Below are 24,036 nucleotides of genomic sequence, written 5' to 3'. Positions count from 1 at the left end.
ATATATCATTACATTGGTATAAATTCCCGCAAGAATATTTATTTTTTTTAATCCAGATAATATAAACGTTTAAGAGACGCCATACATTAAAAGTGCTTATATAGAAAACATTCCAATCTCCTTGACATCTTTTAATCACTTGTATTGTCTGGATGCATATAAGTGAGGCGTATTTTAAAAAAAAGAAAGATCTATATTTATATATTAGCTAATAAATAAATAAATAAATATATATATATATATATATATATATATATATATTTATCTTCATAGAATATTTTGATTATGATGCAATAATAAATAGAAGCTTGAAAATTGGATAGTACATTTTTGGGAGTGCGTATTTCCTATTATAAATAGACTTCGGTCTTTTCTTACGGCACTTAGGTAGAATTTATATACTTTAAAGGCTCTTCTCTCAATTATAATTCAAAGCTATATACCAAGTCTACAAATTTATAGCATCTCTTTTTCATTTCTTTCATTATTAGGAGTATTATATTGACAGATTTTATATAAAACGTATGGAATATATATATATATATATATATATATATATATATATATATATATATATATATATATATATATATATATATATATATATATATATATATATATATATTGTATGACTGAGACGACCAGCCAATCATATTTGAGTATCTTTTCAAGTCTTTAATTATATTTCTATATGTATATATTAAGAAAAATACATTGAAGTTTTACGTAGCAATAAATAAATAAAACAAATATAATTTCTTAAAAGATAATAAAATTTTGTTAGATATAGCGGCATTTTTTTTTTTCAATATAGCGAGAAATTTTTGTATAATACTGTGTAATTTACGAGAAAGCGATGTAAATTCTAAGCACGGCTCTAAAACAATTTATATCGTAAAGACACGGAAGAAAAGTATTATGCAGTCTCATTTTTCCCATTATTATCCACTGATAGCGATTTAAACCGTACGAATTATTATTGTTTTTCTCCTTCTTTTTTTTTTTAGAAGAACCGCGACATCCAACTCTCAATACAAGATTAAATCACCATAGTTAGGACGTGATCTTTCTCGATAATTTAATAACATTAATAAAAACAAAAATAAATTTTAAATTTACAAATATACAAATTATAACATAGATATTTAAAAATAAAAAATACATGTATAATAGATATTTAAAAATAAAATATATATATATATATATATATATATATATATATATATATATATATATATATATATATGTGTAATTCTTTTCATGTGGTTTTTTTTTTGTATCTTTACTAGCTACAAATACAAAATATGTTTTAATTAAACCAAATGCTGTATACAGCATACTAGTATTAAATTATATCACTTGAAATGCAGCTGCAAAATTGTTATAATAGATTTACTCTTTATTTATTGCACCAACATAAGACGGAAATCACAATCATTATCGAAAATCCCTATTCATACTATTTAAAGAAATATACTTAGATTTTCTCATCCGAACCACGACTTTCGACAACGGCTCTTACTAATACATATATGTATATATTTACTTATGTGAACATCTTTACGTGTCTCATCTTACACCATATATGCGTACGCTTCTGCATTTCGATTTAATAGGGACATAATACCATATATCAAGACGATCGTCCGTATTTGATTGCGTGCACATATTTCGGCTTGCCGGGATTCTTATTTACATCATATATAATTCGAGTGAAGTGAAAATAATGCCACTTATAGAATCGCATTTCCGACGCCGAATGCCTTTTCTTTTTTTTTTTTTTTGGTAGATAACGTGACTAACATTGCGTGAAATATTTCGCGCGAATTCAAATGTACATATTAATTAAAGCATCGCGTATTACACATAATTATTAGTCGATCCTTGCAGAAGCTATGTGTGTGTGGGTGTGTATGTACGTAAATGTTATGTTTCGAAATCTTTACCACATGCGAATACGGAATAATGTATCGATAAATTTTTTTTTTCTTCAGCATGATATATCAGTTACCTACAATTTTCTTTGACATAACGGAACTATATGTACGGATGTAATGCCAGTGCTCTGCCGCGTAAACCCTTTTGGCCTCCGACACCACCCTTTGGTATAACGTATCCTCCTGCGTGTCTCGCTGTACCTTCTTCCTCTAAATTGCCATTACTCTCGATCAAATCGCGTAAAGGCCAACAAGCTAGGTGACGTGACTTACCGTGACGCGCCAGAACGTGATATCCTTGTCTAAAAATATTAAAAACAAAAGTATATAATTTTCTTTTGTTAACTCACATAAAGAAAACATGGATAATAACTTGTTGTAATTCAAATTACAAATAATTTCTAAATCTATCAGTCCTTTAATTTTAATATTCACTGTACCTGGAAGAGATTAGTCCCACGAGCAATGCCCAATGCGCTTTATGGCCCCTCTTCAAACACGGGGCGTGGTTAAAGTCTGAATCGTACGGAATCAGCACCATCGCTCCGTGCGCCAAAGCATGAGTTAACGTATCTGGGCATTGTTGTAAATCTACTAGAATATCTGGTCTGTGATCGGGCAGATATTCCGCAGCCAACGTTCCCATAAAGTCGACACTGTAAACTTCCCCGTGTTGCGTGAATCCTCGAACACGGGCTTCGGCAAGAAGCTGACTCACGGAAACTGGTTTTGTATATTCCTGCGATGCCATTGCGAGTGCTACCAAACCACATCTGTGAAACATTTCATACTTTAATATTACAATTGCACAAAGATATTAAACATCAATTGTCTATATCGAGTAATCAGTATAATATACAGGGTGTCTCATTTTAATGTCCCACCCCAAATAACTTTCTTATTTTTAATTTTAGAAAAAGATGTTTCAGACAAAAGTTGTATGGTTTCAAGGGGGACATAAGGTGGTGTCATTAGTTTGACCTTGAATAGTTGCTTCAAGGTCACGTAAAGGTCACCTTCAATTTTTTAAATGAAACCCCTTACTTTCTATTGCATATTCTTGTAGCTTATTTCGAGAGCTTTCCAAAACACTATAATTAAGTTAGTTTTCATTAAGTACTTTCCGAGTTATGAGGCTTGAAATCATTTCTTAATTTTACATAAACCATAAAATATCTAGTAAAATATTCATTTTTCGATTATCTTACCTTAATACTTTTATGTACAAAATAATGAGAGGAATCAATTGGTGTAAAGAAAACACATAATTGTTTCGAAAGAAAAAATGTAATTTGCAATTAACAATTACATTTTTTTTTTCGAAACAATTATGTGTTTTCTTTACACCAATTGATTTATCTCATTATTTTGTACATAAAAGTATTATGGTAAGATAATCGAAAAAAGAATATTTTACAAGATATTTTACGGTTTATGTAAAATTAAGAAATGATTTCAAGCCTCATAACTTGGAAAGTACTTAATGAAAACTAACTTAATTATAGTGTTTTGGAAAGCTCTCAAGATGAGCTGCAAGAATATGTAATAAAAAGTAAGCGATTCCATTTAAAAAATTGAAAGTGGCCTTCACGTGACCTTCAAGTAACTATTCAAGGTCAAACTAATGACACCACCTTATGTCCCCCTTGAAACCATACAACTTTTGTCTGAAACATCTTTTTCTAAAATTAAAAATAAGAAAGTTATTTGGGGTGGGACATTAAAATGGGACACCCTGTATGAAACGGAGAATTGATTTATAAATTATTAATAAATTATTGATAAATTATTTTTCATCTTGTTCAAGTAGGTTTATATATTTCAGCGCACATGTTAAAAAACATATTAAAATAATAATGCTTACTGCGGTCCGTCTTGAAGAATTGGTTCCACTTGACAGAAGTAAGTTACCTCTGCATCTTTCAATTCATTCCGCGAGATCAGCTTTTCGATTTCAGCTTCGGCAGATGTGAGCGTAATTTTAGCCCAAGGGGGCAGCGAATCGGTATCATTGACTTCTGTCTTTTCGCACATAGGTGCTTCTGGCAGGTTTGAAAGAGGCGGGGGTGGTGCTGGCATTTCTCGACGCCAAAATACGAATAGGCAATTGCTGAATTGAATACAAAAGGCTTTAAAACGCTCCGACAGCTACAAGGTATCATCCATAGGTGTGATAAGATTTGATTCTATCATTGTTCACAATGATATTACGAGAACATTCGACTGGAACATCCTTTGTTCATCCTAAACAGCCTCTTGGGACCTTCCGCAAAACCTGCGAAAACATAAAACTCATATAAACAATCTTAAATTTAGAATTTAGTTGAATTCCAACGTGCAACTGACTCTAGCAACGGTACTTGCGACTCGAGGAATCGTTAGTCTCGTTATTTGAATTTATAACATACATAAGAGACGACCGGGGAAGGGGGGGGAAAGACATGTTGTCATCAAAATATACCTCTGTTAATCGTTCAAATCTCGGAAAAACTCGACAATACGACTACAATGGAATTATTGGCACGTAAAATCGAACGACACGAGGAGGATGTTGACGCAAAATATCACGAACCGACGTTCGGGAGACTTCTAATGGCAGCGCGATAAACACATCGGAAAGAATAATAATCAACACAGTCGGCCGCGGAACAATACATTACTGATATATAATACTCTCGACTACCGATGACAGGTGTGATCGAAGAGCGCGATGGTTGGCTCGCCCGGGGAACAAAACACAGAGATCGGCTGTTTTATATTTATCGTACAAGCGAGAAGAAGAAAAAGAAGAGACGGGGAGGAGATACCGTGCCGTATGACTTTGACGTTTGGCACACGTCCCCCTCTACCCCCACCCTCCCCACCGCCAGCCAACCTACCGTTCGCCCTGTGACAGTTCGTGACTCATGCATATACATTATGTAATTCTGAGATGGGAGTACTAACGCTCTCTCGCGTGCGTCCATATCACGTCTCGTTCCGGCCTCGGCCTCGGGTTATCGAGACCCTCGAAGGGCGGTTAATCGAGCGAGGCACCTTAGACGACCCGAGTTTCGCGGTTATGTCCTCTTAATCCTTCCTCGTAAACGCGAGCTCGGGATGCCCTGCTCGTGCGGACGTCCGACGAACGACGTCGGACGTGGGCCGAAAAATTTATATGTTATGCATGTATATGTGTATATATGTGTTCGTCTGATAAGAAGCTTCTCGTAGGTGCTGCGGGATTCGAGACGAGACGACTCACGCACCCACTCTGAGCAGAGCCGTCCACAGGAGCTAGGAGCTGCCAGCCAGATGCCAGATCCGCGAAGCAAGCAACATGCAACACGTAGTGGAGGGGGTAACGGACATGTGAGCGTAAGCGTACAGTGCGCGCCAATGATCCTGTCTCTGGGCGGGGCAAGGGGAGCGTGGCAGCGACTGATTGGCTAGAGACCCTTGGGTCTCTATGATTGGCCAGTTCTACGCTCCCCTTGCCTCGTGTGGGTGTAGGACAGGATCATTGACGCGCACTGTACATGTGAGCTCGGCGCTTCGACTAGCTATAGAGCGATATAAATATACAATTTCAGATCAGTCACCCAGTATAGTGTATATTCCGATGTCTGATGTCTCGCCCCGTATAGTGTGTGTATAATATAATAATAGGTTAGAAAGAGAAAGAAAGAGAGAGTAAGCGAGACAGAAGGTCGCTGCCGTGATTGGTTACCTACCAAGTCCGCGCATGTGCAGTTCATTTTTACCTACGCTAACATCAAAAGTGCAGACAGATGGCGTTTTCGATTTATCGGGTTCACGGTCTTACATACAGGTCTGGAAACTCCGGTGGTGGGGGAGGTCTCACTTAGTGTGTCCGTTTTTCGGAAGTTCACGGCTTGCCTGCTAGGTTCGCTGTGATCTAGAAGTCATTTTAGACGTATGTTAGAGAGAGAACGACTACTGCCGTCTATCTCTGTCTCTCTCGCTCGTATTGCGACTTCTAGTCGAAAAACGGACACACTAAAGCCGACGGCACACGGTACGATTTTTCGTACTGGATTTGATAAGATTTAGTAAAATACTAAAAATGCACCAATCAGAATGCAGCATTTCTAATATTTTACTAAATCTTATCAAATCCAGTACGAAAAATTGTACCGTGTGCCGTAGGCTTAAGTGAGACCTCCCCCACCACTAAAAAAGGCCTGAGTTTCCAGACCTGTATGTAAGACCGTGATCGGGTTTGACCCGACCCGGGGTAGTTTACTAGACGTTATTGACCAATCACAGCCATTCTTCTGAAGAATGGAACCATACATTCTTCAGAAGAATGGCTGTGATTAGTCAATAACGTCTAGTAAACTACCCCGGGTCGATCAAACCCGATAAATCGAAAACGCCAAGAGAGTTGCGCTACTGTATATACTGTGACGTGGTCAAACGAGGCATTCCCGTTGCGTGTTGCTTGCGTCGGATAGGAGGGTACCCGATTGACCACGTCATCAATTGGCCAATTCAAAATAGGACTCTCTGATTGGTTAATCGTTGCTGGTTATCCTAGGCACAGGTCGATATAATTGGCTGTGGTTAATCGCAACGTGGTTAAACGGGATACTTCCTTGCGTCGGAGATCTACAGCTCTGCTGCACCCTGCTTTCTGCACTTTGCATCCGCTTTTGTAGAAAGAACGACATAGGAAATGGTTTTGTTTAAGAAACGTAAAATTCGTTGCAAAACGCGGAGAGAAGCGAATAATGGTGAGTCATAATAAATATTCGATTTCAGTGTAGATTAATTATAGATATTGCATGTCTATTGGATTAAGTTCGGTTAAACGAAAGAATTTTAGGTTATGTCTAAGTAAACGTGTAAATAAATGTTTGGATTTGCATTTTTTTTTTTTACATAGATAGCAGCGAGGATGAAATTATGGTGATTAAAAAGGAGAAGAAACAAGATCGTAATCCTATGATTCAAAGTGAGTATTTTTTATACAAAATGTCACGAAATTAATATATCATTTTCTCTTACTTAAATTATACTACTAGAACTGTGAATTAATTTTGAGGGATTTACAATAGATGGCGTAACTTATGCTATATCGCATCGGACACTTCTGTAACTATATTCATGTCAAAGCTCTGTCATTAGGCTTTACTTTTTATTACGTGTCATTTTGCTGAAGTGTAAACAACATATTTTTCCTCAGCTCCGAAGATGTCGAATTACGAGCCAACAAAACACCATTTGCGGGAAGTTTTACTTTTCCTGTTTAATTCAAAGAAAAGTGCTGCTGAAAGTCATCGAGTGCTGTTGGAAACTTACGGTGAACATACTCCATCGATAAAAACGTGTGAGTATTGGTTTCGACGTTTTAGAAGTGGTGATTTCGATACAGTTGACAAAGAACGCCCTGGTCAACCGAAAAAGTTCGAAGATGAGGAATTGGAAGCGTTACTCGACCAAGATTCATGTCAAACGCAAGATGAACTTGCTGAATCGTTGAATGTTGATCGCACAACAGTTTCCAAACGTTTAAATGCACTCGGTATGATTCAAAAGCAAGGAAATTGGGTGCCATATGAATTGAAGCCGAGAGATGTTGAACGGAGATTTTTCACGTGTGAACAATTGCTTCAACGGCAAAAAAGAAAGGGTTTTTTGCATCGTATCATCACTGGCGATGAAAAATGGATACGCTACGATAATCCTAAGCGTAGAAAATCGTGGGATTTGTCTGGTCATGCATCAACATCGACGGCAAGGCCGAATATTCATGGTTCGAAGCTCATGCTTTGTATTTGGTGGGACCAGCTTGGTTGTGTACTATGAGCTGCTTCAACCAAATGAAACCATCACTGGTGAACGCTACCGAACACAATTGATGCGTTTGAGCCGTGCATTGAAGGAAAAACGGCCGTAATTCGAGCAAAGGCACGATAAAGTAATTTTTCAACATGACAACGCTCGACCACATATTGCTCGTGAAGTCAAAAAATACTTAGAAACGCTGAAATGGGATGTTTTACCTCACCCGCCATATTCACCAGATATTGCTCCATCGGATTACTACTTGTTCCGATCCATGGAACACGGCTTGGCTAATCAGCGCTTCCAATCTTACGAAGATACGAAAAATTGGATCGATTGGTGGGTAGCATCAAAAGATGAATTGTTCTTTCGACGCGGAATCCGTATGCTGCCAGAAAGATGGGAAAAAGTAGTGGCTAGCGATGGACAATACTTTGAAAAATAATAATGTACACAATTTTTCACAATAAAGCCTTGAATTTACAAAAAAATCCCTCAAAATTAATTCACAGTCCTAGTATTAAAATGTGTAGTTATTGAATTTTAAAATGTGTAGTTATTAAATTTTCATTAAAATTGATCTTTTCTGGAAAGATAAAATTAATAATGTTGCTTTTATTTAAATTATTAGGAATTGGAAGGAAAAAATGACAAAAAGAAAGACACGGCATCCAGTGGAATGGTACGTAAAGTACCAATTAGAGCGCCCTCTAACTATCTTAGAGCAACTGTAAGATGAGACTATCCTGGCGAAAATAAGAAACTTTATAAAGCGTTAACAACCGTTGAGTGAGGGTTTTCTGAGAGTTTATATGCTTTTCAAACTTTGTAAGAGCACTTATATAACGCTGTTGGGTTTTGAATGCTTATCAAACGCTGCAGTGTTGCAATTTTTGTTCTACAAACTCTTTATATAATGTTACATGAAAGTTTTGCAATGCTGAGGTAACATTTTTCAGAGTACGTTCAGTAAACGTTGATACATCTTCGTGTACAGAGTTTACTCAGACTTTTCAAACGTTTACGATTACGCTATAACGTACAAACGTCTTTTAAACGCTGCAGTGTTGCAATTTTTGTTCTACAAACTCTTTACTAATCGTTTTTAAACTCTCGACGAACTTCCACAAACGTTCATGTAAACGCCAAACAAACGTCTCATTTTTGCCAGGGTACCAGCCTGATATCTGTAAAGATTATAAGGAAACGTATTTGTGGATATGGAGGTACATATAATTATAATTTACTTTAGTATTAAATAGATATTATAGTTTATTTTAGTAAAGAATTTTTTAAAATTAATGTAATAGAAATTTTCTTTTATTTTGTTTTAGATAGTTGTAAATTTCTCCATGACCGGGCCGATTATAAATTATCATGGCAATTGGAAAGAGGCGCTGGTAGAGAATGTGATAATAGTGGAGATGTAGACGATAAAAAGTTTGAGATTGAGAACGTAAACTTGCCACTTAAGTGCTGTATTTGTAAAAACAATTTTACAAACCCAGTTGTGACAAGGTATGCATTATTAACTTATTATTGTTCAATATTAATGTTATATTAGCATAATGGTAATATTAGTTTAATAATTTTAATATTTAAAAGGTACTAATCTATTGACTTATTTTGTTTTAGATGTGAGCATTATTTTTGTGAAAAATGTGCTTTGGGACAATATAGAAAAAGTACACGATGTTATGTTTGTAATACTCAAACTAATGGCACTTTTAATCCTGCAAAAGAAATCATTGCACGAACTAAAATGGATCCTCTCCCTTTCATCAGTTAATATTTCAATTTCTTTACTATGATCTCTTTACTAATTTTCAGATCTTTTTTACTGATGCTTCCAAGACAGGTTCTTCCGACTCTGTCGGTGCAGCCATCTATTCTCCATCCTTGAATATTGTTAAACAATATAAGATTAACCCTTTTTCCTCAGTTCTTACTGGAGAGGCATTGGCTATTTTTTATTCTATTTAATTGATTTTTGAGCAAAATATCCCTAAAGCTTCAATATTTTCAGATTCTAAGTGTCCTAGAAGCAATTTCTTCCCCTACTCCTTTCAAGGATTACAGTCACATCATTCTCTCTATTAAACACCATCTCAGAATTGCTGATCAGTCCAATTTTCAAATTAATCTTGTCTGGATCCCTGCTCATGTTGGTATTCTCGGAAATGAAATCGCTGACTTATTGGCCAAAAATGCATCTATCTCGGGTATCCCCCCTCTCTTCTCATCCCTTACACTGACCTTTACACTCACTCCAAGGAAGCCCTAATTAAATCCACGCATGATATGCTCTTATCGCAAGCTCAAAGAAAAGGCTCGCTTTACTTTACTCACTATACGAAGTTTTCTCTCAACCCTTGGTTCCTGAAGCTCAAAATTGACCGTCAAGAAATAGTCACAATTTCAAGAATTCGTGCACATCATTACAATCTTAACCAAAGCCTGCATCGTATTAATATTATTAACTCTCCTGCCTGCACGTGGAAAAGGAAAAAATAATTACAGCAAGTGAAGCTTCAAGTGAGGATTGATAAAAATAGAATAATCTCTATTTGCAAACATACCAATTTTGACAATTAATGTATAATACGAAGATTGGCGATTTTTAGGAATTGTAAGCATTAATATAAATTGTTTTGATATATATTGTCTATGTATATAATGTATTTATTATATTTTGTGGAGCATGTTTAATGACAAGTAAACAATCTTGGATAACTTTCCAATTTTTTTCTTACACTTATTCTTTAAATAACAAAGATATCTTTCAAAAATATGTTGAATTTATTATGAATGTTAGACCTTAATAAATATATGTACATATATGTAGGTATTCATTTTTAAGAATTGTACGGTTTGATTTTTTAATATGAAAAAACGTATCTATTTTCTTACAACTAGCAAATATATGTGTGTGTGTATAATATATTTACCAGTTATAAAAAATATTTAATATAAAGAGCTGAAAAAAAATGTTTATTTTTTGAGGTATATATTTTCTGTAAAAAAAAGAAATTTTTATCTCGGAAATAATTAACATAGAAACTGTGTACGTCGATTATAAAACGTTTGTATCAAAGTAAACTGGGTCAAATAAAAGAAGAGTACAATTTATATGATAGGTAAAGAAGATGAAAATATAATCTTTGAAAGGGATGAATTTTTAAAACATTGTTAGAGAGAATGAAAATGTGTGTTTGATTTTCCCGCGTTTTTTCGCGCTAGAGGAAAATGTCTAGAGACATTCTGGGGAATTTTTAAGCGCACCGTCTGCTTTTTTTACAACTAGCTGGATTCACGCAATGACAGACGCATTCCACATGACGTCACAGAGACTGCGAATCTCTTTATTAACCAATCGAAATGCAGAGATCCTTCGTTCCGACTGATCGACCAAACAATTTGAAGCTTTTGTAAGATCAAGTGAAGTGAGATCGATGATGCAAATTTTATAAAGATTTGCTTTTATAAGAGGATTTTTAAAATTCAGATTTTAAAATTTGCACTTTAACCGGCTGGATATTTATTAACTTTTGTCTCTCCAGCATCCGGTCATTATTTTTTGTAAACATATCCGCTTGATATCGAATGTTTTTCGCGCAATTTATGATAAAAGCAAGCGATATAAGAGAGAAGATAACGGTCTGTTGATATTTATTCGTGCAATTATAAAAACAATAAGCTACTTTCGAATGTGATTTGTCAGAATTAAATATGTAACGTGATAAAATAAGCGAGACGTATAATTCGCAAAATAGAACATGGATTTAATTTCAAACGATCATCGTGCAAAGATGGAAAACGGTTAGTCATAAATATATTTAATTATATTATGCTATAAATTAATCATATTATGGTTATAAATATATTAAATTAAATTAAATTAAATTTTGGAAATTTTAAAAACTGCATTTTCCATAGATTCCTTTTCGTCGAACCACGAATGGACCTGGGATGAAAAGTGCTCGACATCGTCGATCAAATTATCGAATGATAATTTAACTGTTACATTTCATCCTGTATATAGCACTGGTACAGCAGTGGCGAGGGGTAACAAACCACTGGAGAAGGGGCGACATCATTTTTGGGAGGTTTTAATGATAACACAAATATATGGCACGGATGTTGTAAGTTTGTCTTCCTCTCGTTGGATGTATCTTGAGATTAAAGCTTTTTTATACGTTTAATAAATAACAACATGTACAATTATTATCACTTTGTTGGTTTAGATGGTTGGTGTAGGAACCGCAAATGCAGAACTTCATAACGCAGGTGAGCTTTTTTGCGCTCTGCTTGGACGAGATCAAGAATCTTGGGGTTTCTCATACAAAGGATATTTACAGCACGATGGTAAGGTGTATAAGTATGGGACGACCTTTGGTCAAGATAATTTGGTGGGGGTGCATCTTGATACTTGGAGCGGCACATTACAATTCTTCCTCAATCGGAAGCCATTAGGTAAGCGGCAAATATCTCTGTAAACATACTTTCTAGAAATATAATTTTAGTTCTTTTATAGGTGTTGCTTTTACGAGGTTGAATAATGTTATGCTTTACCCATTAATAAGCTCTACAATGGCTCAATGCACCATGAAATTAACTTATAGCTGCTCAACACCAGTATCTTTGCAAACTGCTTGCTTAGCAGTCTTGTCACCCTTACAAAAGGCATATCTGTCGAAAGCATTTCCTAGTTTGCGTTATCTTTCTGAAAATGTATTTGCTGATATACTACGAAAACCTATTGGTAATTCTTCTAATAAATCTTGGTTTTTGTTTTTTATAAATGTAAACAATATAAAATTCTGCATTACAGAGCATGATAATGAAGAAGACATTGATTTTCCTGCGGAATATATTATTTTAGATGATTTTGACTATGCCCTTGTGGGGAATGGAGTAAAGAAGAAAAAAAAACATTGAAAAAATACTGTGTGGCAAATATTCAAGTAATTAATATAGAAATTATTTCTATTCATACATATACATGCATACATACATATATATATACATGTGTGTATAAAATATATATAAAATCTATTCAATAATAAAATAGAGATTTTATGTATTTTTGTTATATTACTAAGAAATAAAAAAAGGAATATTTTATACATGTTTATAAAATAAGATTCTTCAAAAGTATTTTTTTTATCACAAAGATTTTTATAAATTATTTTTTAATACACACAAGAGATATTAAAAATAATTATCCTTTAATTTAATAAAATGATAAATGGTAAATACAATCTCTTACAAATTTAAATATATAATTAAAATCGACACTTGGTCAACATTTTTATTAATTTGTGAAATCTGTTGTATAAAATAATCTATTGTTGAAAAGCATTATTTTTCTTTGAGAACTTTTGTTTGTACAAGATTTTCATTTTCACGTTTTCGCTTTCCGATTAATTTGGGTTGATTTTTGATATTGATTTTTGCAGAAAATACAATAGCTTGTGCCCATCCAGCTAACGGGCCCCATAATTCTCCTAAATAATTACTAACTTCAGCATGAATTTTTGGTGTAACTGTCTTCTGCTTCTTCAAATGTGGTAAATATCTTGCTTGCGCTATTTGAAAGATATGAGTATCAACAGGTATAGCATCTAAATGGCCTAGTGACATTAAACATATACAATCAGCAACTTTGGGGCCGATTCCTGGCAAAGTCATCAATTGTTCTCTAGCAGTCTGATAAGATACATTATTTTCTTTTTGTAGATTTAGAAGCCATTTCTTTCCACCTAATGCTGATAAACGTTCCGCTGTTTTAACTATATATGCAGCACGATAACCAAATTTTTCCCTCTTTAGAATACTTTCTATGCCTTTTTCCTTTAAAGCTTCTATCGTTGGAAAATCGTAATATTCTCTATCTTCAATTGAGCATATCTTCTGGCCGAATAACAAACACAATTTTTCAACCATATTTGATATCCTAAAAAACAAATGTATCTCTAGAATCAATAATATAAATTTATATAGAAATTCATTTTTTTTTATATTTTAAAAATGTACCTTGATATATTATTATTAGAGCTACATATAAATGAAAATAGAGTCTCTACAACATCTTGCTTTAGTATTCGCACAGCGTTACTTTCATCTAGATTTTTCTGGAAATGTGTATCTGCGTCCGCCCACTTTTTATAATGTTCCTTTAATGATATCGATAATCTTAGATATTCAGACAGAATATCGTCATAGTGTATAGAATTTTTTAGTTGCCCTTGTACAGTATATAACAGATGAGTTTCATTTTGAGATAAAGTCCAAACGCATCCATCAAAGATACCTTTATATCCATCGTCACAATCAGTCCATCTGAAATAATTGTCAAAATTTGTGATTTTTAAATAAATTTGTAAAAAATGCAAAACAAGTATATCTGATTAATTAATGACTCTGTGATTAGTGAAAAGTTATAAAATATTTCTAAATTATTGAGGCAACATTTTCTTGGTTATATATAAATTTGTGCATCATCATTACCTAAAACTTTGACCACCGTGTAAAGTGAGAGCAAGATTCAGTTCTGAGCGTAAACAAGGAATGCTGCCCCGTTTTATTTTCGTTTCGTACATCGCGTTACGATACGACGCGATCTTCATGTAACCTCGCGCAAATTTAATCATCTAACGATTGACAAGTATTGCCGAAATGTCATTCTTGTTTAATTACTATTACGTATCATTATACACTGCATGTGTGTTATTTAAATAAAAGATTCAATATATCAATCGCGAGCAACGAAAAGACAAATTCCACCACTTGGTTCACACGTGCAGTCGACCACGTGACTATTTTTTTGGCGGACTCGAGAGACGCTAACTGTCGCTGACAGCTGATTGACTCCAGTGGCACATATTTACACGTGTTTTAACGTCATTTTGATGTCGCGCTCCTCAACATTACATGTATAATATAAGAATAATTTTTATTAATATTTTTATTTAATTTTTTATTAATATTTTTATTTAATATTTTTATTAATATTTAATATTTTTATTAATATATTTTTTTAATATTTAATTACTTACGCTATATATTTTTTAAATTTTCTCCCTCCTTTAGGATGTTTATTGATGACGTATAAAATACTGGATACTATTGAAAAAGGGACTTCTTAATTAAAGTTCAATTTAAATAGCAAACACCAAGTAACATTTATATAATTGTTAGTTGTAATATCCCACTCAACAATATAACTATTACATGTTATGTAACTGTTACATAACATGTAACAGTTATATTGCTGAGTTAGTTATAATTTCCCACTCAGCAAATATAACTGTTACATGTTATGTAACAGTTACATAACATGTAACAGAGTTATATTGTTGAGTGGGAAATTATAATTTGCAGTTATATAACTGTTATTTAATGCTTGCTGGGTTATATCTATAATAAAAGATAAAAAAATTGCATGGTATTTTTTATACGATTTTATTTTTCTTCATTAATGCATGTGAGTCACATTTCGAACTTTCATCTACATACTTAAAAATTTGTGCGATTTTCTCATAAACGCTACGATAATTATTATTCCTGATTTTAATAAATGAAAGAGTTAGCACAAAGGTGCTTTTATATTTACGTCATGGTAAATATAAATATCAATTCTGAATGTTTTCGATGTTGTATTTTTTATTTTTCAAATTTTTAAAGTATTTGAGAATTCAACAAGAAAGAGACTTTTTGGAAATATCTCTCTTTTCTCATATGCTTCCTTGGATTCTTTCAAATATATACGCTAATTTCTATTATCTGTTGTCGCAGATTAATAATTTATGATTTTTATATATTAATTAAATAGTCGAGATATATATTTTGGAAGCAAAAATGATACGAGAAATCTATTTTATATACAAATCGCTTAAACCTCGAGTTAGCTATTTACTCCTACGTAAAACATGCGCGCGTGCGCGAAATGCAGGACCACGTGTACTTGCACCGTACACACTCTTAAATATTATATACGTGTACGCTGGAGAGATCCAGTAAATGGATCGATCATTACATTTCCGATTAAATCGAATATATATAGAGCAATTTTAAAATAAATCATCAAACTTTATAAGATTTGTATTTGATTATTTTGATAAAAATCAAATATACATATCTCCCCTTCTTTTTAGATTATTATTTTAAATTAAAAATAGAATTAAAACATTTAATTGCAAAGATATTTAATGTAAATGATATAAAAGTTACTTCAAAAGATATCTGATCAATTTCTCATTCGAGAAATGTAGATGAAAGATGTTTAAAAGTTGGATGACTTATTCTAAAATTTTCTTATACAAATTACTATCTTGAATTAAAAATATGTATTTGTAAATGGAATATAAATAATAGTGATGAAAATTAATTTTTTACATCTTAATATATGTATATCTAAACATTATTTTGTGCAGCTTGTAAATAGCTAATATAAGTACATACAATAATAATATGTCATCAAAAATGCTAAGCTATCTTACGGTATAGATTATGTTTCGTATGTTTTATGCGTCTTATCTTTTTTTTTTATATTTTTACATCTTTGGAATGCTATCTAAATTTCAAATGCTTCAACGAACAAAGGCTTAAAGCTTATTATAATTCTATTAATTTGCTAATAGTACGCTAGCGATATTTAAAGTTAATGAATTTTATCTACAAGTTTAACTCTACATTATACAAGGACCGCCGATATCTACGAATGACATTTTACAATTAAACGGCAGAGACATAAACGAATGAGCCAATTCAAGTTTAAATAAATTTTGTTGTCAAATACGACCAAGAAAATTTTTATTTTTATTATATATTGTAATATATTATAAAAAATATGTCAGAAAAATATAATAGCAATTTTATAGAGAAGAAGACATCTTAATAAATTTACGTTGAAAAATGTTTACTTGTAAATGTAAATTCTTCTTGTTTCTGAACGTTTTAATTGAAAATATCTGACATGAGATTATCGGCAAAATTAATATATAATAACGATTCTTAATATTCTTCGTATTAAAGATATTACGATATATTGTCGATCGTGCCTTTGGCGATACATCTCGATTTAGTAATCGATTTTTCCTTTTTGCGTCTTTTTCATTGATATATAAATTGATATATTGATTATAAATATTTCGACAAAATATTACATCCCTGAGAACTGCTATTGACATCTCCGGAAGAAGGATATTTCATTATCTGTTTACGCGTCTCGCGATCTCTTGCGCTTTACAGCCTTAGTAAGGAACATTATCCCGTACGTGAGCTTGTTTTCGGTATTCGTGATGTTGACATTTGCCCCACCAAGATCGTTTCACGCACACTTTTTGCGGTTTCAAAATAAAGCACTTTGATTGCAGAACATCGAAGAAGATCTTGCCTATAAAATCCGCCGACGTAGTCCCGGCCATCTTCAAACATGTGCGAAATCTGTAATGTTACAAAAAAAAAGATTGCAATTTGTATATACATTAGATGCAAACACAACAATCATCTTCTTAAGCATTAAAATACTGCGGCGCGCGGGATAATTTTTTTATCGTTAATAAATTTATATTTGCGATATTGATATTTTATTGTTTTACATTTATTATTTTATATATTGTTTAGCACTTGATGTGTGCACAGAGATCAAAATCACCGCAGCAAACACCAAGTAACATTTATATAACTGTTAGTTGTAATTTCCCACTCAACAATATAATTGTTACATGTTATGTAACTGTTATATAACAGTTACATTGTTGAGTGGGAAATTATAACTAACAGTTATATATTTTATTATATAAACTGTTAGTTGTAATTTCCTACTCAACAATATAATTGTTACATATTATGTAACTGTTATATAACAGTTACATTGTTGAGTGGGAAATTATAACTAACAATTATATAAACTGTTAATTATAATTTCCTACTCAACAATATAATTGTTACATGTTATGTAACTGTTATATAACAGTTACATTGGTGAGTGGGAAATTATAACTAACAGTTATATATTTTATTATATAAACTGTTAGTTGTAATTTCCTACTCAACAATATAATTGTTATGTTATGTAACTGTTATATAACAGTTATATTGTTGAGTGGGAAATTATAACTAACAGTTATATAATTGTTATTTGGTGTTTGCTGGGACAAATGTTCATCATTGTATAAGAGAAATATAATAGATTAAATTAAATGAAGAGAATAAAGAGAAATATAGATTAAATATAGATTAAATTATAAAATTAAGAAACACTAAAAAATAAATTTCGCTGAATATTTTCCGAAAGTCGGATAATGATTCGGGACCATCCGATATCTACTTGGGGGGTGCGTCTTCTCCCAGATCGCGCGAGATTGAACAATAACTCACCGCTCGTCGCAGGCGCAATGCATCATGCTCGATATTCTCCAGTTGAAAACGCCGTAACGTTTCCCGAATGCCGGTATGTGAAAGGGACAGGACGTGTCGTGCTTGCGACAACAGGCGTCGGCCAGCCCGAAGCCGCCCAGATTCGTGTATTTGGTGGCGCGGTCCCCGCGGCCGCACCATTGCGTCCCCGGGATCATGAATAGCTCCCTTCGGGTCCGATTCCGGCCCCGTTTTTTCCCGATGTTTGTCGTCGCGTTTATCGCCGAGCTCGCGTATTTCCTGCGTGTTACAAAAAGAATCTTTTTCACCCCCTCTTCTTTCCGCCACGCACTTGATTGTTGCCGACAAGGATGGGGGAGAAGGAGGGGGTGGTATCGAAGGGTGATATGTACCTATGTCGATTTTGAGCCGCGACTTGGCCTCGTACTCGCATTCTCACGCGATCGCACTGATAATGAAGCTCCGATGACGACAATAGCCAAGAGAGATCGCGGGGTATCCTCGAAGCGTCCTCGCCGTCGAGTTGGAACACCTCGATCGACACCTCGTCACCGTCATCGTGATAGTGATAGACGCGGCGAGAGCTGGGCAAACACTCGCTGTCATCCCACCGTGCGAGCTTCTCGTCAATGCAATCGGTCAAAGTTTCGCCGGCGTATATCAATTGCAGCTTTCTGCTTGACTTTCGAAGCCAAATTTGCCGCAGCATCACGTCCGTGTTTCTATCGAAACAACAAATTATTATAGCGTAATTTAAATGTAAAACATATTAAATTTCGAGAAATATCTTCTGTCACGCGACGTCATCGTCATTTCTTTTTTTCGACGAATTATTTTATTTAGATCCTGAAAAGACACGACCCAGCAAACGCCAAGTAACATTTATATAACTGTTAGTTGTAATTTCCCACTCAGCAATATAACTGTTATATGTTATGTAACTGTTATATAACAGTTATATTGAGTGGGAAATTACTACTAACAGTTATATAACTGTTGGAAGAAATTTCCACTCAGCAATATAACTGTTACATGTTATGTAACTGTTACATAACATGTAACAGTTATATTGTTGAGTAGGAAATTATAACTAACAGTTATTTGGTATAACTGTTATTTGGTATTTGTTGGAAATGATTTACTAGTTATACCCAGCAAACACCAAGTAACATTTATATAACTGTTAGTTGTAATTTCCCACTCAGCAATATAACTGTTATATGCTATGTAACTGTTATATAACAGTTATATTATTGAGTGGGAAATTATAACTAACAGTTATATAACTGTTAGTTGTAATTTCCCACTCAGCAATATAACTGTTACATGTTATGTAATTGTTACATAATGTAACTGTTACATAACATGTAACAGTTATATTGTTGAGTAGGAAATTATAACTAACAGTTATATAACTGTTATTTGGTTTGCTGTGAATGATTTACTATAACCGTACGAGCAACCGTGTCTAACATTTACAAAGAATTTGTGGCGAGATTATGACGAAGTAAAATAAACTTTCCGCAACTGGGATATCTCCAGGTGTATTTCCGTAACGCAAAGAAGGAGCCAAGGAAATGAATTTTCTCACCAAATTATTCACGCGATAAAAGCAAATTCGGAAGAAAGAGTGGGAAACGAAAGCTCAGTGGGACAGAAAGCAGAGTGTGCACTTTCTTCACGACGGTAAAAGAGCTTTCGTCCTGCCGTTTAAGTGCAAAGTGACGCTTCGTGGTTGTGGTATTTCGTGGTATCCTCGTGAGAGCATCAGCAGATGAGTCCCATCTAGGCGAGACTAAAACATAGACCGAACTACGTTTAGGTCCAGGGTCCAATCCGGTCCCTACGTAAAGGTTCCGAGACACCCGCACGTCGCAGGACCTAATCCTTGCTTACTTAACTTGCCGCTTTTCGGCTTAAGAGCTCGGTTGGCTTTGCGGTTACTGTCAACGAATAAACATGATAAATTTGTGCCATTTGTATCCCCCTTTTTCGCTCTAATGAAATAACAATTATATTATTGTATTTTACACGGTTTTTCATTATTATCACGCTGTATATACTATCAAATCATTTCCCGATTTTATTTCGTTGTAATATAATTTTACGTTACGTTATTTTCTATCGTTTTTTTTTTGGTATTTTTATTAAATATTTTTTATTAAATTATAGATGAACATCGTTGTGCAATATTATTTTTATGAGGAAAAAATATACACTTGTTTTAATGCGTGTGATTGAGCGAGCAGAATTATGCAGATATTATCGCACATAGCTTGATTCTATATCGAGTCACTTGGCATATATAAGTATTAACATGCGTGACTTGACGTTTGGAAAACAGCTGACATTGCAAGTTAAATTCGTTCCTTATATAAGCCGGCGGGGAAAAAAGAAGCAAAATGTAAAATCTATTCATTCGTTTGAGCATCGATCCTCATTCTGCGGGCATCATAACGCGGCATTATAATTGTATTGAAACGGCTGACAAGGATTCACAGGGACCGTTCCGCTAGACTGTATCAGCGTTCTTCGGAACGATGGATGGCATTTGAAAGACCTAACCGACGCTAAATGTATACATAACAGCCAGGCTTCCACGTATATTGGCAATAGTGAAAGGCGGCATTGTTTTCGTGCTTGCCAACCGAGTTCCCGCTACAATCCTCTCCCACATATGGGTGGGACGATGGGATAGGAAGAGAGATTTGCCTATATCCGAGAAAATGTGTTATTTCAGAAAGGCAGTTGGAACGGGAGCCACACTCTAACCTTGGTTACTGTAAAAACACTCGACGCGCCCCTTCATTTCAGGAAAAAGGAGGCATGTACACACCTAAGTATCGCTAGATAAAAATAACACTCGTCGAGTTCTCGGAGATTACGATAATATCGAGCAATTTCTTGGTTCCAAAGTTTATTTCCGAAATTGGACTCGCTCGATTTCAACTCGTCTCGATTTTATATTTTATATATTAAGATTGTAAAAACGATTATGCCCACCCCCAATTGACAACAGTCTCCTTGGCGCAAGCTCCGGACCACCAAATGATCCGCTCCAATCGCTCATCGGACGAGATCCTGATGACCGAGATGCTGCGACTGGAAGACGTCCCGGTGAATTCGGACGAAACATTTGATCGTGCAAAATATGTACCTTCTCGTGACAGGTAAGCTCCGACGGACGATTGCCTGAAAATCAATCCCAATGCCAACAGCAGCAGCATCGGGTAGTACCTGTTCCAAAATATCATCAGGCCGTAATATTTTTGAATAATGCGTGTGCAAATGCAAAATGTATTGGATTATATGTATTGGATATTTTGCAAACTAAGAGAGAATCTCCTAATATAATCTGATATAAAATAGTTTTCTTTATATAGGAATTATTTTTAACATTATTCATCAAACATCTTAAAAATACAGATAACAATAATAGATTCTTATTATGCTTCCTACGTGAAATTCGAAAAAAACTTTGAAAAATGATATACAAAAAATCTTGATAAACATATTCTTCTTTGACTATTGCGCTGTAATTTTCTGATAAATTGATAAATACGCAGAAATTAGAAAGTATATAAATATAAGTAATTTTTAGAGATTCGACAAAAATTAATTTAGTTTTATATTAATTATTTATTGAGAATTTCTCATTAATTTTTTTCGAAACAATGCAATTGAATTTCATTAAAAGAGAATTACTTTAAATTTGGTCTACAATGAAGAGAAAGAATAATAAAAGATTGCTAACAATTTTACTTTTATTCTTTTGGAATAATTTAAGTAAAAAATTATATACAGTTAATTTGATTTTGATATAATCATTATTTTTTATTTAAAAATGTGCGTGTATGTATATGATATAACTGATTTATAATATAATATATAATGTGTATTTTTTTAAAGAGATTACAAACATTGTGTAATTAATTCAATCATTATCTAAAATCAAAATTTCACATATTTTAGAAAGCATTCCCCAAAATTATAACATAAAATTGTAAGATAATATGTATAGCATATTTTGGATTTATTACATTAATTTCGCGTTTATAAATTTTTAACTAATATATAGAAAATACTTGAATAATTTTTTCTTTAAATTTACGAAAATTATAAAATGCTAAGAATGTATAATTTTAAAGAAAGAAAATATGTAGTGCAAAAAAATATTACATAGCAAAAATTATTTTAAGAATTAATAGATTTTAGTGTCTGCTATATGAAACATAAAAATATATCCTTCTACTTAAAAAAAAGAAGTATACTGGTGTTAAAAATTTCGAAATATAATAATCTTGAAAAAAATTTGTTCTACAATAAATTATTAAAAATTTTCTTCTTTCAAAATTATACAAATTACGCTTTTAACATTTTGTTATATCTTTGTATTATTTTAGAAGAATTATTTAAAAATCTTATTTTATTAAAAACAAACGATATTATAAATATTTTTTAAATTACGAATTCAATATTACTTTTAACAATATTACATTTTTTCAATATTACTTTTAATTTCAATTCAACATTTTGATTCACTCGATATCACTCGAGTTTATTAAAGATATTTATTATACATGTTAGTGAATTCTCCTACTTTTGATTTCTTATCGCAAACAAAATTTTAAATAATCCTTTTTCCAACAAATTTAACATACGATGAGATAATATGTATGTTAAATATACATATTAGTGAGAGGAATGTAAATATGATATTATTCATTGATACGACGTGACGATGTGCGATAACGAAACATAACTTCTTGTTTATTCGAACTGCTATCGTGAGCACATTTTTGATACTTTTCAAGAGATTGCAAATTTAAAGTGAACAAGATTGGTCTTTTTTATAATTAAATTTGAACAGTTTCATTTCTTTACATTCCTTTTTATATATCTCATTTTTTATTATATCAAGAAAATATATTATGAAGCTAGTTAAAGATTGAAGTCTCTTTTTGAATAATTATCCTTCATTAATAATTGCTTCAATAAAATTACACAAGAGAGATGAGAACGTACCTCTTTGATACACTCATCTGTACCATCCAAGATTCAAAGTTATCAAGTTCTCTCGACCTTCAAGTAATGCCATATGTGTGTATTCTCACATAACGTCGTCGTGCCGATTTGGAGAGAAACTATACGCGATCTCCCATATATTCACTCTCTTTTTCGCACTTGCGCGTTTACGCGATCGTATTTTTTTTTTTTTTATCACGGAAGAGAATATCGCGCTAAAGAGAATTGGCGAACGCGGGAAGACGATCACGTGGCTGTCAAAATTACCTCATTAAATAATATCTTAAATAATCCCAATTAAGTTGGTTTTTCTCGAGATTATTTACTGAATTTACATTTATCTTTCTTAGCTCGCCCACGTATTCTCACTCGACTGGACACCACGCGACTCGACTGACAGCCCGGCAAGTGTCAATCCGCGGGAACCAACCACCGACCGGCCGTATTAACAACTGGCGCGCTACGCTCGCGGCTCTCCCTTAAATACCGCCGAGTGCAGTTCGGGTGGTTCGGTGTTGTCCAACAGTTCACCTATACCAACCACCGTTCTGTCACTTACGGCCTCTTCTCTTCCCTCTTCCGCGCTCACCCCATCTTGCTCTACCCTGGTCTGCATTTCTCTCTGTACCCTACTCCGAGTTTCCTCTCCGCGTCGTTCGGACACCAACCAAACTCCACCCTCTTGCCCCTTCTTCTTGTCCTACTCCTTCGCATCATCGGCATCTACCGCCAACGAGCCGCGCGCGCGTCTGCCAAATCCAATCCCACCTACACTCGGATCCTGGGGATCTAATCTTCGCGTGGTCTTCCTCTTCTTCTCCCTCGCGATCGCGATTTCTCTCTTCTCCTTTCAGCAGTAGTCAAGGCTGTAGCCTGGACATCCCTCGGCTGGATTTCTTTC

At 33.8% G+C, this 24,036-nt stretch overlaps 4 protein-coding genes across 10 annotated transcripts; 1 reads left to right on the top strand and 3 right to left on the bottom strand.

Annotated features, from left to right (window-relative positions):
- Window positions 1–1,377: 1,377 nt before the first annotated feature.
- Window positions 1,378–5,260, bottom strand: LOC145960311 (actin maturation protease). Of its 7 annotated transcripts, XM_083079677.1 has the most exons (5): window positions 4,884–5,179; window positions 3,802–4,212; window positions 2,378–2,710; window positions 2,211–2,239; window positions 1,378–2,147 (listed from the first exon to the last, which is right to left on the bottom strand). In XM_083079677.1, the coding sequence occupies exons 2-5, from the start codon at window positions 4,014–4,016 to the stop codon at window positions 2,038–2,040; spliced, it is 687 nt and encodes a 228-aa protein (XP_082935803.1). In that variant the 5' UTR covers window positions 4,017–4,212; window positions 4,884–5,179; the 3' UTR covers window positions 1,378–2,037. The 7 variants fall into 7 exon arrangements, with proteins under 7 accessions (XP_082935803.1, XP_082935801.1, XP_082935797.1 ...); XM_083079675.1 differs by lacking the exon at window positions 4,884–5,179 and adding an exon at window positions 5,186–5,260 and having other exon boundaries at window positions 1,378–2,239; XM_083079671.1 differs by having other exon boundaries at window positions 1,378–2,239.
- Window positions 5,261–11,137: 5,877 nt separating this feature from the next.
- LOC145960496 (SPRY domain-containing SOCS box protein 3) lies at window positions 11,138–13,737 on the top strand. Its single transcript, XM_083080004.1, has 6 exons — window positions 11,138–11,546; window positions 11,664–11,869; window positions 11,972–12,200; window positions 12,262–12,489; window positions 12,559–12,691; window positions 13,187–13,737. Exons 1-5 carry the CDS (start codon window positions 11,504–11,506, stop codon window positions 12,663–12,665), a joined length of 813 nt encoding a protein of 270 aa, XP_082936130.1. The 5' UTR covers window positions 11,138–11,503; the 3' UTR covers window positions 12,666–12,691; window positions 13,187–13,737.
- On the bottom strand, window positions 12,892–14,592 carry Ogg1 (8-oxoguanine DNA glycosylase). The gene is made up of 3 exons (XM_083080003.1): window positions 14,238–14,592; window positions 13,764–14,069; window positions 12,892–13,683 (listed from the first exon to the last, which is right to left on the bottom strand). The coding sequence occupies exons 1-3, from the start codon at window positions 14,378–14,380 to the stop codon at window positions 13,089–13,091; spliced, it is 1,044 nt and encodes a 347-aa protein (XP_082936129.1). The 5' UTR covers window positions 14,381–14,592; the 3' UTR covers window positions 12,892–13,088.
- Window positions 14,593–15,374: 782 nt separating this feature from the next.
- On the bottom strand, window positions 15,375–23,811 carry LOC145960493 (uncharacterized). The gene is made up of 5 exons (XM_083080001.1): window positions 23,136–23,811; window positions 21,114–21,347; window positions 18,503–18,832; window positions 18,111–18,389; window positions 15,375–17,174 (listed from the first exon to the last, which is right to left on the bottom strand). Exons 1-5 carry the CDS (start codon window positions 23,159–23,161, stop codon window positions 16,982–16,984), a joined length of 1,062 nt encoding a protein of 353 aa, XP_082936127.1. The 5' UTR covers window positions 23,162–23,811; the 3' UTR covers window positions 15,375–16,981.
- Window positions 23,812–24,036: the final 225 nt, after the last annotated feature.

This window comes from Camponotus vicinus, unplaced genomic scaffold, assembly GCF_025532165.1.
Source record: "Camponotus vicinus isolate PSW18456_S1 unplaced genomic scaffold, iyCamVici1.0 SCAF_10, whole genome shotgun sequence".
NCBI classification, from domain to species: domain Eukaryota; kingdom Metazoa; phylum Arthropoda; class Insecta; order Hymenoptera; family Formicidae; genus Camponotus; species Camponotus vicinus.
This window is presented reverse-complemented; position numbering and strand designations above follow the sequence as displayed.

Bases quoted from the DNA above. Each gene is read 5' to 3' on its own strand.
- Ogg1 (XM_083080003.1), bottom strand. From the start codon at position 14,380: ATGATTAAATTTGCGCGAGGTTACATGAAGATCGCGTCGTATCGTAAC. The intron at 14,070-14,237 runs GTAATGATGATG...CAATTATTTCAG, and splicing joins CACGGTGGTCAAAGTTTTAG to ATGGACTGATTGTGACGATG. The intron at 13,684-13,763 runs GTACATTTTTAA...TTTGTTTTTTAG, and splicing joins TCTAATAATAATATATCAAG to GATATCAAATATGGTTGAAA.
- LOC145960493 (XM_083080001.1), bottom strand. From the start codon at position 23,161: ATGGTACAGATGAGTGTATCAAAGAG. The intron at 21,348-23,135 runs GTACGTTCTCAT...ATTTTGGAACAG, and splicing joins CAGATGAGTGTATCAAAGAG to GTACTACCCGATGCTGCTGC. The intron at 17,175-18,110 runs GTGAGTTATTGT...GTAACATTACAG, and splicing joins CATTGCGCCTGCGACGAGCG to ATTTCGCACATGTTTGAAGA.
- LOC145960311 (XM_083079675.1), bottom strand. From the start codon at position 4,016: ATGCCAGCACCACCCCCGCCTCTTTCAAACCTGCCAGAAGCACCTATG. The intron at 2,711-3,801 runs GTAAGCATTATT...AATGTTTCACAG, and splicing joins ATTCTTCAAGACGGACCGCA to ATGTGGTTTGGTAGCACTCG. The intron at 2,240-2,377 runs GTACAGTGAATA...TAATATTTTTAG, and splicing joins GTGGGACTAATCTCTTCCAG to ACAAGGATATCACGTTCTGG.
- LOC145960496 (XM_083080004.1), top strand. From the start codon at position 11,504: ATGGATTTAATTTCAAACGATCATCGTGCAAAGATGGAAAACG. The intron at 11,547-11,663 runs GTTAGTCATAAA...CATTTTCCATAG, and splicing joins TCGTGCAAAGATGGAAAACG to ATTCCTTTTCGTCGAACCAC. The intron at 12,201-12,261 runs GTAAGCGGCAAA...GTTCTTTTATAG, and splicing joins CCTCAATCGGAAGCCATTAG to GTGTTGCTTTTACGAGGTTG.